This window comes from Rhinolophus hipposideros (assembly GCF_964194185.1).
Source record: "Rhinolophus hipposideros genome assembly, chromosome: 6".
NCBI lineage: Eukaryota > Metazoa > Chordata > Mammalia > Chiroptera > Rhinolophidae > Rhinolophus > Rhinolophus hipposideros.
In genome coordinates this window covers 44027504-44041647 of record NC_138052.1, presented here as the reverse complement: position 1 = coordinate 44041647, position 14144 = coordinate 44027504, and the positions used below count along the sequence as shown (strand labels likewise).

The following is a 14144-nucleotide window of genomic DNA, read 5'->3' as shown; positions in this document are numbered from 1 at the left end:
AATATCATATATTCAGTATAGATAGGATCCAATAAGAAAATTATTTATGTTTAAACTGTATTTTTATAGTTGATATATTTTATGATACATTTAAACTGCCATTCATTAAGAAACCATAACACTTAAATTCTTTCCACTTGGTTAAAAAATGGATACTTGTTTTATCTCAAAATGGGAGTGATTGTTATAACTCCAAACAGAAATATAAGTAATTTCAAATGTGAATTTTACCAAAAAAATATTGCTTAAATTTTAATAGTATCACCTTTATATCATGTGTATATACATGTATACATAGAGCATTGTATGTTTAAGTACATTGATTACATTTTAATCTATGTGCAAGAACATGGTTGTTAATAATATTTTGGTAATTCATATGAATCTGAGGTTGACTCATTATAACAGAATTTAAGCCTGATTAACCTATTCCCCAAATGCATTTGATTTGTGATGTTGGGAAGAAATATTTTGATTATGTAGCAAATACAGCAAAATTGCAATTATCATTCACCTAGAAAAGAAATACCTAAAATATCAATGATAATTTATATTATAAATTATTAAGCATTTTATTAGCAACATCATGGAGGTCCACAAGGTGATACTATCCCCACTGGTTTGTTTCTAAACCAAAATAAGGAGGAAAATAAGCAAAAACGGAAAAGTAGTTGAAGAGGTCTGCAAGATTGAGATTAAAATGACAAAACAGCCAAATTTCCATCACAAATGCAATTAGTGATGGGAAAATTTCATAGAACATTCTGGCTATAAATTACACATGACCTATTAACTCAAAACACTGTGGAAGGGAGCAGGTTGGTATAAATGGGGAGATGTTGGTCAAATGGTACAAACTTGCGTTTATAAGATGAATAAGTTCTGGGGATCTAATGTACAGCATGGTGACTATGTACAGTTAATAATACTGAAATGTATACTTGAAATGTTCTGAGAGTAGATCATAAGTGTTTTCACCACCAAAAAAAATAAATAAATGAAAGAGGGAAACTATGTGAAGTGATGTATTAATTCTCTTGATTGTGATAGTCATTTCACAATGTTTACATAGATCAAATCATCACTTTATACACCTTAAATATATACAATTTTTATTTGTCAATTATACTTTAGTAAAGCTGGGAAACACACATGTGCGTGCATGCACACACTGTAATGACTGTAACTAGAATAAATTCTTTATTGTAAAAAACATTGCAGGAGAATACCAGGGGTTTTTTCCCCTAATACATTCCGATTCACAGGAGGGTGGGTGAAGACTGCCCAAATCAGCAAATCGTCTGGCCCTAATTTTGAGAAAAGTAGGAAGAGATTTGCCAGGGAAGACTGCCTCTGTTTGGAAGAAATTAAGCACTGTACCATTTGATGCCAAACATTAATTAGAATGTCAATGAGATAGTAGCCAAGGACAATTCAATGAGGTGTATAGTAGTATAGTAGCCATGCTTAGGTCAAGGTCAGATCCAGATCTTCTCTTGACGTTGATAATACAATTAAAAGTCAAAATATCACTAATAATTCAAGGCCAGAAAACTAAAGAATGTAATCAAGAGAATAAGAGCAAAAGGGTATGTATCCAGTAATGGCTGAGAGAAGGAGAAGTTAGAAAGGTAGAAAAGAGATCAACGGTGCCTTTGAAAAAACAAGAGAAAGAAGTGAGATTGGGAGGAGGGAGTCAAAAGTGTAACTGCTAAGTGAAAGATAAAGAAATAGCAAAGATTAGAAATATTCTATTGGATAGAGCAACAGGTTTACATTTGCCATAACAGCATTAGTGGAATGCTAAAGATAAAATTCTGGTTTTAACATTAAAGGGTGAAGGGAGTTGAGGAAATGGAGGTGTAGATGGTGATTTCATTTCCCAAACTTCCCACTCTGGAGTGGCTCACCAGTGAGACAGAGTGGTTCAGTGAGGAGGTTTGTGATTTTGCAAGGTCTAGGTGCCCATTCAGTGTTTCTTGAAACAGTCTCTTGCCTGGACTTCTTTGATCTATCATCTCTTGGTCTTCCCTTATTTCCCCAGCCACTCTTTACTTTCTCCTTGGAAAGCTATTCTTTCTCAAGGTTAGACTCCCCAAGACTTAGGTATGGGTGTGTTCTGCTTTCATGTTATATACTTTCTAGATAACCTCATACACACACCTAGGTTCAGTTATCTTGCCCATTTCTGGCACAATATAAAAAGTTGATAAACCTGTTAAATCAGTGAAATAATTCTTCATTCTAGTATTTATACTAATCAGCTCTGTTGTCTTTTAATGATTTTTTTTTTTTTAGTACAAACATGTTGAGAATACCTGGACTTTTAATGTACATTTTTTAATTGAAAATTGTTATTTAGGTTCTTCAAATACCAGCATGTGGTCTATTCGATCTTTAGAGATGGACTTTTTTTGTGTTTGTTATTTCGATATAACATTACATTAATTAGTATTTCCAATTTAATCAAAACAGTTTCACATTTGTTACCTAAAATTTGCATATTTGTTTTTTTTATATGCCAGGCGGTTGTAAGAGCTTTGATAAAAACAACTTTACCCACTTTCAGTGTGTTTCTGGTCTGCCTTATGATCTGGCTGGCTTTCAGCATCATGGGAGTATACTTATTTGCTGGCACATTCTATGAATGCATTGACCCAACAAGTGGAGGAAGATTTCCTATATATGAAGTCAGTAATAAGAGTCAATGTGAAAGTCTTGTATTTAATGAATCCATGCCATGGGAGAATGCAAAACTGAACTTTGATAATGTTGGAAATGGTTTCCTTTCACTGCTTCAAGTAGTAAGTATGCTTATGATTTTTTAATTTATTATATCATCATCCATATTGTACATAAACATAAAGGACAGAATATGGCTGGTTAATAGAGTTGGTTATAAATTATTTTAGCAATTATTAGTAGATACATGTTATGAGATATGAGTTCATTTAAAGAGATCAAAGTGAAATACAATTTCTGCTCTTTTCGGAGAAGGCAGTGGAGATAAAGGTAGAATTGATGGAGGAAATGTCAGGCACTGGCCAAATCTATCTCCATCACTGGTCAGGTAATATGGTCACAATTTTTGGTCCAACTCAGGTTACTACTGTTTTGTTTCTACTTAGCGCTTTGAACAATAGTTAGTCACCCAGCATGTGGCAGATTTGAGGAGATGAACCATCCCTGTCTTAGTTTCCCCATAGAAAAACAGATATATAGCAGTTACAAGTAACTATGACTCTTGGGGAGCATGTATTTATTTACTATTTATCTATCTGCCTCTCTCTTTCTCTTTCTCTCTTTCTCTCTCTTTTTCTGTTTATACTATCATAAAATATTTTATGTTATTAACTGCAATTATGCTAAGTAGTTGTAAATAGTTATTAAGAGACAACATAAATATAATAATGAAAATAGTAAAGATCTCAATTACACAATATATTGAAGTATGGTCAGCCTTACTAATCAAATATTTTACTATATTAATAACAGATTGAGTTTTACTATTTATTTACTGTGAAGCATAAAATTTTCTTAAGAATTAAATACATTCCATTTTTACAGGCAACATTTAATGGATGGATCACTATTATGAATTCAGCTGTTGATTCTATTGGTGTAAGTACAATATAATCTTAGAGCCATTGTTAAGGTTCAAGTAAATTCATTTTGTAATTCAAGAACAGGGCACCAGCAATAATCAAATAGTTAACAGTGTAAAAGCAAATGCGTATGCTAGACAGAATTTAAATACATTTCAGATTGAGTATTTCATGGACAATGAAATCCTTTCAGGATTATACACTAAGGTTGACGTCCAATAGCCCCATTTAAAGGATTACCAGACTTTCTAACTACGATTAAACCAATACAATAAACTTTAAAATCCAATAAACAAAGCAACGATATCCTTTCACCAAAGATCAAAGAGGAAACATTACCTCAAGTAACATTGTTGGAATGTTGTCATAATTTGTTTTATAAAGCTTATGTTTTAAAAAGTCAGTATCAATATTTTGCTTATCTTTTGCTATGTATTTATTTTTAAGGACATTATTTCTTAGAGCAGTTTAAGGTTTACAACACAATTTAGAGGGAGGTACAGATATTTCCCATATACCACTGGCCTCACATATGCCTAACCCCCCATTATTATCACCCACCAGAATTGTATCTTTTTCTTTTTTTTTATCAAGAATGTGTTTACTCAGACAATAATTTAGTGGTTACCAGAGGGTAAGGAGGTGGGGGGTGGGTGATGAGGGTAAAGGGGATCAAATATATGGTGATGGTAGGAGAACTGACTCTGGGTGGTGAACACACAATGGGATTTATGGACGATGTAATACAGAATTGTACACCTGAAATCTATGTAAATTTACTAACAATTTTCTCCCCAATAAATTTAATTAAAAAAAAAAAAAAAGAATGTGTTTACATTGACAACATAATAATCACCCAGAGTTCATAGTTTATCTTAAAGTTCATTCAGTGTAATACATTCTATGGGTTTGGACAAATGTATGATGACATGTACCCATCGTCATAATATCATACAGAATATTTCACTACCTTAAAAATCCTCTATGCTCTGCCTTATTTTGCTTATTTTTCTAAATTAACTTTTAGGTAAATATGCAGCCTAATTTTGAAGACAACATCTACATGTATTGTTACTTTATTATCTTCATTATCATCGGATTATTTCTTCCTCTGACCATGCTGATCGGTGTTATTATTGCTAATTTCAACAGGCATAAAATAAAGATAAGTATAACTATTCTTTGTTCATCAAGGCCTGAGAAAACAAAATACATTTATAAAAATTTTCTGCTTCAAATAATTGGTTTTGGATTCAGCTTGATGTCATTTTTATTTGGTACTTACCTAAGAAAAATGATTGGTGTTCTTGCATATTGATGAATATTGCTGAAATGTTCATCTGTACTTTATTTTCTATATTTAAATATATGCATACAACTTAAAAGTTAAAAATTACAAGTGTTTCTGAATGAAGGTTTGTAAATAATTAAATGCTGAAGAATAAATAATATAGTGCATCTGCACAAATATGAGAAGTTTAAGAAAAATAAACTACACTTTTTTACTCTGAAATATTCAAAGCCTTCAGAGTCATAATCAGCAAAGACACTACATCAGTTGGAGTAACTTTTGATGCTGGAAGTAGAGAGAATCGTAAATCCTAATGGGGTGGCCAAAATGAATAATAGAGAATTTAGAGGCAAAATTGAACAGCCCTTGTTTGGTGCCACCTCCACACAAAGACTCTCTTCAGGGCTTCTACAAATTGCAAAGCCCTCAGTCATATAAATCCACTCATTTTAACCACAGAGACCTACTTTCTAGTAGGGGTAGGAAAAACTTCTAAAAAATCTAAGAAAAGAATAGTTTAATTGTGAAATTCCATCTTTAACTATGTCATCAAAGTTTAGCCATGTACAAAATCTGGTAAACAAAGCACTGAATTTTAGATGGGATTAGAGAGGTCAGTGATCAAATAAGCATTTTATTGGACGCTTTGGCTTCTTGGGATATCAGTCCAATGGGGAAACACCCTAGGATTGGCTTCTGGGCTTCAAATCGGTGTCTCTTGTCAATTTTATGTGATCGAGTCCTGATTGAGGGCAATAACAATTCCCAATTCCCAGATTAACACATTAAATGTTCAGCTCTTATTTATTTTATATATTTTGTATAAGATACTGAAGAGAGCACTAGAAACACAAAGATGAATAAGCTCTAGATGGGCTATGAAGAAGTAAGCTATGAATATATAATAACGCATATGTGATCAGTTCTACTTTTTCATGCTTATTGAAGGGTACAAACCAACTTTACTTTTAGCTTTTGAGTTCAACCTTTTTTAGTAGACCTTTCCAGATATCCTGCGCTATTTCTCTGTTATTTCCGTCAGTAGACTGAAAAGTTAAAATAGTGTTGACTACCCACAGGAAATTGCACCAAAAATAATTGCTCATCAGTCCTTACCAGTGTATATTCTATACATGTTTTATATGGATTTTTGTGCAGACAGTCAGATATGTTTAAACATGACTTAATTCATTGCAGTTAATGCCTTGTTTAAATGATTAAATCAGTCATTGCCAAGCTTTCCAAAATGCGTAGTAATATAAGGTGAAATTTGCATTAAATGTGATTTTCATATATTTTTCTTTTGTTTCCTTACCAGGGAGGCTCAAATATGTTTATAACAATAAAACAGAAGAAACAATATCGTGCAATCAAGAAGCTGATGTATGACGACTCTGAGAAACCAGTACCTCGCCCAGGAGTAAGAAAGCATCTAGAATTTTTTTGAAGCTTCTAAAAATGTTTCCTTTATATATTTATCTTTAAAAACGAACATGTGTTTTTAAAATTCTTAACAACAAATGCTTGTGACAGAAATTTAAAAATATGTTCCTTGACAAAGCTTTTAATGTTTTTTGTTTGTTTTCACTATATGCTATAATTATAGTTTGGTAAAAATTTAGGCCCTCACTTATCTCCTATTTATGCCAGGAATAAAGTTGTAAATCTAAAGACTGTGTGTTTGTATCCTATTAATAAGACTACTACACTTTTTTCTTTACCCACAGAACAAGATCCAAGGATTCATCTTTGACTTAGTAACAAATCAAGTTTTTAATATTATCATTGTGGTTCTTATCTGTTCCCAACCAATAACCATTATGATACAAAGTGATGATCAAAGTCCAAAAATGGACATTTTTCTCTACTGGATTAACACTTTTTTTATTATACTATACACTGGAGAATGTGTACTGAAACTCATCTCTTTTCAATGTAACTACTTCACCATTGGATGGAATGTTTTTGATTTTATGGTAGTCATTTTCTCTATTACAGGTAAGGTTTTATTTAGTCAGATCTTCATTTGTAGTAATATTAATTCAGGCAAGCTCTTGAGATATAGCCTCTTACTAAGCAAAACAGGTGGGACCCTTGTTATTTCCAACAGAAATGCTTTGCATTTTTGTATTCACACATGTACACATGCCTGACAGATATATTAAAAATATTTTTTGAATTAATACATATATTGTAGTGCACTGACTACCAGATAAATACTTAATTACCCCTTCAGTGTATCACCTGCATAATTTTTCTAGGATGACACTAGAGGAATCTTTATGTTTTAGCATGATATAATCTTTCAAGCTCATTATTTTCCCTTTAATCTTTAAAACTGTTGACAACTTTCACAACAGTAGAGTTTAAGGCTGTAATGGATTGGTTACTAGTTTCCTCTTACTCTGGCGATTTCAGTCTTTTATTTCTCCAATGTATTTGATTACCCTCTTTGTGAATAGATATTATGCTATATACAAAGAATTTAGTAGTAAGCAAGGTAGGCATAACTCTTATAGAAACATAGTTTGTAATGTATTAAGAGATACAGATAATTAACAGTGCATTTTAATGTTGTGCTGGGAAGGTTCTGATAAGGGAAGAGTCAGAGGGTGTGATAGCAGTGCAAGAAATCGAGGAGCCCCTGATCTGTAAGCAGAGATCAGAAAAAACTTCATGGAAGAAACAAAAATCTAAATAGATACCTATTGGATAAGGAAGTAGCCAAGAAATAATATTGGATAAAAGTATTCTCTAGAAAAGTTTGCTTATTGTGTCGCCCATAAGACACATGATAAAATGTAAGCTCTATGAGAATAAGGACAATATTTAAGTGGTTAAGGTCAAGTACCGTGATTTCCCGAAAATAAGACCAGGTCTTCTATGAAGTTTTGCTCCAAAAGGCGCATTAGGACTTATGTTCAGGAGATGTTATCCTGAACAATCATTCTAGGGCTTATTTTCCGGTTAGATCTTATTTTGGGGGAAACAAAGTACTATTCTGTGTAGTCAGTAGTAAAAAATGTAGATAAACTGCCTAGTTGTGCTTCCAAAAAATTCATTCACTCAGTTGATAAAGGAAGCAGTGCAGCTAACTACCGATAGACAGGTTCAAGAAGCTCCATAGAATAATACATAGAGACTGGAGGAGAGCATTAGGAAGATAACAGAAGAATATGGAATTAAAGACCCCTAGGAGACTAAAGTGAGAGTTACTTAATCAGAGATCTGGACAGAAAGAAAATTGCAGTTACAGAGAAAGCTGTTTGAATTTGAGATCTCAGAAAGTCAGGTATAACTGCCTGGGTACGGAATGTGGCCATAGATGTGTAACTAAAGTAAAATGGTGGAGCTTATTAAAGTTAAGAAAATCAAAGAGTAAGAGACTGGCCTTTGAATGGGTTGTTGATAGTAGGTGCTGGGATGGAAACAGTAACATGAGCCAAGGACTAAAGACTCCAGTCTTTATGAATGAGGAGAAATGAATAATCATAGAGCCAAGGAATTGTAGAAGATGGTATAGTTAAACGGCATGATCCACAAGTGTCCAAAATTTCTTTTTTTTCTCCCTTTATAAAAATCATGGGAAGGAAAGGTGTCTAGAAATCACATTGGAAGTAAAAAAAAGATGCTTGCTTATTCCAACTTTGTACCCTGAGAATTATGTGGTGAGGAAGAATGAGCTTTCTGCACTGGAGTATTGCGAGGGAAATAATGTTCTCAAGATAGAGTCAGATTTTCAATTAGAAAGGAGGTGAAGAAAATTTAGTGATGAGGATGTAAAAACAATTGTTTATAAGTAAATGGGGATACCTCCTGCATAATAGAAGAGTTTAGAAGATTGCGGAGAAATAAAAATTTGAGCCAGAGTAGTTTTCCTAAAACACTGTGGAGATGAGAGTATAGGTAAGACACAACGTCAGAGAGAATATCATCATTGACAGTGACCAAGTTCAACAGAAACGTGGGATGTGATCCTTCCAGATTCAGTAAACATAGCATCTCATTTAGAAGCTTCATATGATTCTCCCCTCCCCGACCTTCTCAACTGAAAATGAACCACCCTTCCCAGTACTTTCAGAGTGTTCCTTATGCTTTTTGTGGTGACTATAATTTTGTCTTGTTTTATAGTTCTATCTCTCACTTCCATACTTCCCTCTTTCACCCACCACCACCAGAAAAACGTTACGTTATAGGCAAAGACTCATTTATTCAATTCACATTTAAAGTTCCTAGGAGGCCAAATACTATTTATGAAATAAATAAATTAAATTATAATCTGTGAGTCACTAATTCCAGACATTTTTATAGTTATATTTATCAACCAGGTTTCTCTGCCTTGCACTCTAATTTAAATGTCTACCTCTATACATTACAAGGTCTTTAGGACAGAAGTCACATCATTCATCTTTGCATATTTGTATGATACCATTTTTAGGTATCCAATAAAAGTTGGATTGAACTAAATTTCTTGATCCAACTATAATCAGAAAAAAATGTGACTTTTGTCACATTTTATGGATTCATGCCATCTGGGATTCCAGAAGTATTTGATCCACAGTACGCTTAAGATGATGGTACAAAGAATTATCTTCCAAATTTTGATAGATACTCTGAGCATTGCCACAATTAGTATTTGACTAACCCAAACTTTCAGTATGTGCTAGCTATTATATGGGCAGGATTAATAAAATGATCCTAACATATAGAAAAAAATGAAATGTAAAATAATTTATATCGTTCTAAATACAATCAAATTTGAATGATTTTATTGCTTGCTTTATCTTTCCACACATCCAGGACTAGTTCTGCCTTCCATGGTAGGATCCTACCTGGTGTCTCCTTCCCTCGTGCAACTGTTACTTCTGTCTCGACTCATCCACATCCTACGTCCTGGGAAAGGACCAAAGGTCTTCCATGATCTGCTGCTTCCTTTGATGCTGTCCCTCCCAGCATTGCTGAACATCAGTCTTCTCATCTTCCTTGTAATGTTTATCTACGCCATCTTTGGAATGTACAATTTTGCTTATGTCAAAAAGGAAGCTGGAATTAACGATGTGTCCAACTTTGAAACCTTTGGCAGCAGTATGCTCTGTCTTTTCCAAGTTACAATATTTGCTGGTTGGGATGGGATGCTCAATGCAATTTTCAACAGTAGATGGTCTGACTGTGATCCTGATAAAATTAACCCTGGGACTCAGGTTAAAGGAGATTGTGGTAACCCCTTTCTTGGAATTATATATTTTGTCAGTTACATCCTCATATCATGGCTGATAATTGTAAACATGTACATTGTTTTTATTATGGAGTTTTTGAATATTGCTTCTAAAAAAAATGCCAAGACTTTAAGTGAAGATGATTTTAGGAAATTCTTTCATGTATGGAAGAGGTTTGATCCTGATAGGACCCAATATATAGACTCGAGCAAACTTTCAGATTTTGCAGCTGCCCTTGATCCTCCTCTTTTCATGGCAAAACCAAACAAGGCCCAGCTTGTTGCCATGGATCTCCCCATGGCTGTTGGGGATAGAATTCATTGCCTTGACATCTTACTTGCTTTTACAAAGCGAGTTATGGGTAAAGATATGAGGATGGACAAAGTTCTTTCAGAGATAGAATCAGGGTTTATGTTAGCCAACCCTTTTAAGATCACATATGAGCCAATTACAACTACTCTGAAACGAAAACAAGAGGCAGTCTCAGCAACCATCATTCAGCGTGCTTACAAAAGTTACCGTTTGAGACGAAATGACAAAAATACATCAGATATTCATATGATAGATGATGATATGGAAGTTCAAGCTACCGACTTTGATAAAGCTGAGGAAAAGTTGACTATTAAAAGCCAGATCTAATCCCATTTACCACCTTCTTCACATACACCCAAAAATCTTAAAAGTTTAAATCAGGAATTAAAGCAAAGATTAGAGAAAATAAAAATTTCACTTAATAATCGTTTGTTTATAACTCTTGCTTGTTTTCACAAGACTCCATGTCAAATTCACTTTTTACTCCTATATATTCATTGTAACCAAGACTACCCTTTAAATCACTGCAGTGAGTTAAAGTGGGTTTAAATTGCTGTTTGATAATTCAGTGCTTGTTTTCTCTATACAGTTTATGTAGTATGTGCTTCTTCTGGAGGATGGCGAGGTAGTGGTAGAGATTAGTAGCAAAAGGGTCTTCCTTGTATATTTTATGTCTACTTTAACTTGATGGGATTCAAGTCCTCATTTTCTTAATATAGGCTGGTGTTTAAAAAATAGTACAATGCCATGGGCCATGAAGTCATAAACTTGCCTAGACAGATGTCAATTGAAGGAAGAGGAAGGGTAATTCTTAAAAAGTGCCTTTGTGATCAATCACAGAGACCCTTGGGCTGAATCAAATAACATTTGAAAAAGATTGATTGGAGCCCACCTTTTGTTTTAGTTCGTTTTTGTTTTATTTTTGGTACAGAGGATTAATGTTGTTTCATTGTTTCTCTTCTGTGGCTAGTTCCACCTAAGTTCCAGCTCTTTAACAGAATGGATTTATAAAACAAGAAGAATAAAGGGAACACAGTTATGACCTACATTTTCCTCATTTTTTCTCATTTACATTTTTAATATACATTGACTAAAATGACATAACAGAGAATGTGTTAGTAGACTCAAGTCCTACCATAAAACTAATGTATTTTTATCATTTATCTATAATGTAACACTGAGTATATAAGGTCTGGCAAATGCATATCATAATATGAATTAGAAGAGTCAAGAGCTACCATTGTGCCTAGGAATTTTCACAGTGTTTTGATCTGTAGTTGGGAAACTGGCCACGTTCAAGTACTTTTCACTATACTTTATCATTCTTTATAACTTAGAGAAAGAAAATGATCCTGAAATTGTGAGGACTCTGAATTAGGAGATCAAAGTATAAGTTCGTTGTTGGTGGGGTTTTATAACATTAATATGTACAAGTTAGTTTTCACTTACTTTTATCTTTCCAAGTTTTCTTGTTTTCTCTCATTACATACATAATTACTAGGTAAAATGTTTGTGTTTGAAAAACTTTAAAATCCTAAACATTAATTTTCACTATTGAAATTATTTTTATAAAATAGGCACAAAGTTGTTTTTCAATGTTCTCATAAAAATGCAGGCACATCCATGTAGTTTGAGATTCTAAAATTTATTCCTTTTGTATGAAGATGGTTTTCAATGTGCCTACAAATTCCTAAAGGATTCAAAAAGATAATATGTATACTGTTGACTTAATGAGAAGCTTATATGATGTTCAATGCCGCTTAAATATCAGTAACTATATTTTATTACGAATGCATGATCTTGAGCCTTAACTATTATAATCTCTTTCTGCTCCTCAGAAATGTATTAACCTGACCAAGATGCCTTGGGGGGATCCCCTAAGCAAGTATAAATTCAGGGTTCTGTTTCTTTCTATATTGGTTCTTCCTTTCTCCTCCTGCTCTCCATCATGTGATGGGAACTGGAACCAGGAGGAATCATCATTAACTTGGTGACATGGTGATAGTTGGTGCTTCATCTCAGCAGCTCAGTTTTCTATTTCTTGGAAATGCTTTAATGTGGAAACTGCTTCAGATATTGAAACTTAATCTTAACTTGCTTCTGTAAATTCCATAAAGACCATAAACTGATTTTTAGTTTGAAAATTATATCTTTTACTTATAAACTGTGTTTGCCACTAACTTACCCAAATTGTGTAAAAATTTATTTTTAACAAAGTCTTACAATATATTCTACTTTTTAGATACTTTAGAGAATAATAAACACAACCTGTTAACCACATTAACTCTTGTTTTTGTTTTTTTTTTCCTTTGGTACTACGTCAGGTTGGCAACTTTCTACAATAAGAACTTTTTAAAAAATATTTATTTTCATAATTTACATTGTTTGTTCTTCATTGTTCTGAGTGAGCTCTTAGTTTTTAGTTTATTTTTTTAGAACTTTTCAAAATGAGCCTTACTTTAAATTGAATTCATTTAGGCTCAAAATTTAAAACAGCTTCTTTAAAAAAGTGTTTCTGATCTTTTAATAAATATAATATACTTCAAAATAGTTTCAAAAATATTGGAAATAGCTATCAATTATCAAACAGACTGTTATGCCTAGACTTGTATTAAGTTTTTATCATGCATGAGCTCAACATTCACAACAACTTACGAAGCAGTGATAACTGTCATTTTATAGATAAAAAATATTAGGCTTAGGAGGGTTATAAGAGCTTTCATACATCACAGAACTTGTAAATGACACGCAAGGACTCCAGGTCTAGTTTCAGAGCCTTAATATTTAACCACTCTGTTCAATAACTGTCTAGTAATAAATGACCTGGGTAGAGACTGAGGACGTTTAAGAACTAAATTGTTCTACAGAGATAAGGAGTATCTCTATTTATCTCTGTGTCCCTTTTGGAAGAAATTTTAAAAGTATAAGACAACCCCTGGAAAAAGGAAAGGCACAAGGGATTAAACTATAGAAGTTTTTCATTCCACATTTATTGAACTCTAGATATTACAGGTAAACCCAGAGCCTGGATAGACGCACATACATACAAATATACCTGAGACTAAAGAACCTGTTGAGGTGGCAGGTTAGTTCAGTTGATTAGAGCATGGTGCTGATAACACCAAGGTTGCTGGTTCAATCCCTGCATGGGCCACTGTGAGCTGAACCCACCTTAAAAAATAAAAAAAACAAAAAAATAGAAATAAATAAAAGAAAACATTAAAAAAAGAAGACCTTACTGACTACTGGGGAAAACATAACTCTACAGCTGATTATAATATATGATAATTATATGTAATTTTATGGCATTGGTATAAATTGTAATACATATAAGGAAAGAATGATGGGTTCAGCATTGGAATTTATAGTAAAGTGGACCACTGAAGAAAAATAAAGTTTTTACCAATTAGAAAAAGTAACCATATTCAACACAGAGACACTTTTAAGAAGAGGAGTACATAATACAGATGAGACCTAAGATTCCAGCTTTTAGTTCTTCAGGCTTGACAGTAAAGAAGAGGGAGGAGCAAAGACAGGATAAAACTTCCACTGCACAAGCTGGGTAGAAAATTAGAGCTGAATTACTCTGGGCGCCCTGAATCCCTTCTCAGACATGGTTTATTTGGCCCTTTGGTTGCTGAACGCTTTTTTCCCTTAACTGTTTCTTTCCATAAATTCAAGGTCCACATTCTCAACTCTACAGTCAACAAGAGCACCAGT

General features: G+C 33.3%; 1 protein-coding gene across 1 annotated transcript in view; it reads left to right on the top strand.

The window, feature by feature from the left end:
• Window positions 1–13592, top strand: part of SCN7A (sodium voltage-gated channel alpha subunit 7) — an 81562-nt gene extending 67970 nt beyond the window's left edge. The window contains exons 20-25 of the mRNA XM_081051447.1: window positions 2526–2804; window positions 3568–3621; window positions 4633–4773; window positions 6215–6316; window positions 6624–6894; window positions 9697–13592. Of these exons, the coding sequence (XP_080907573.1) occupies window positions 2526–2804; window positions 3568–3621; window positions 4633–4773; window positions 6215–6316; window positions 6624–6894; window positions 9697–10751 (1902 nt within the window). The 3' untranslated portion in view covers window positions 10752–13592. The remainder of the gene's footprint in view (window positions 1–2525; window positions 2805–3567; window positions 3622–4632; window positions 4774–6214; window positions 6317–6623; window positions 6895–9696) is intronic.
• The last annotated feature ends 552 nt before the right edge of the window (window positions 13593–14144 follow it).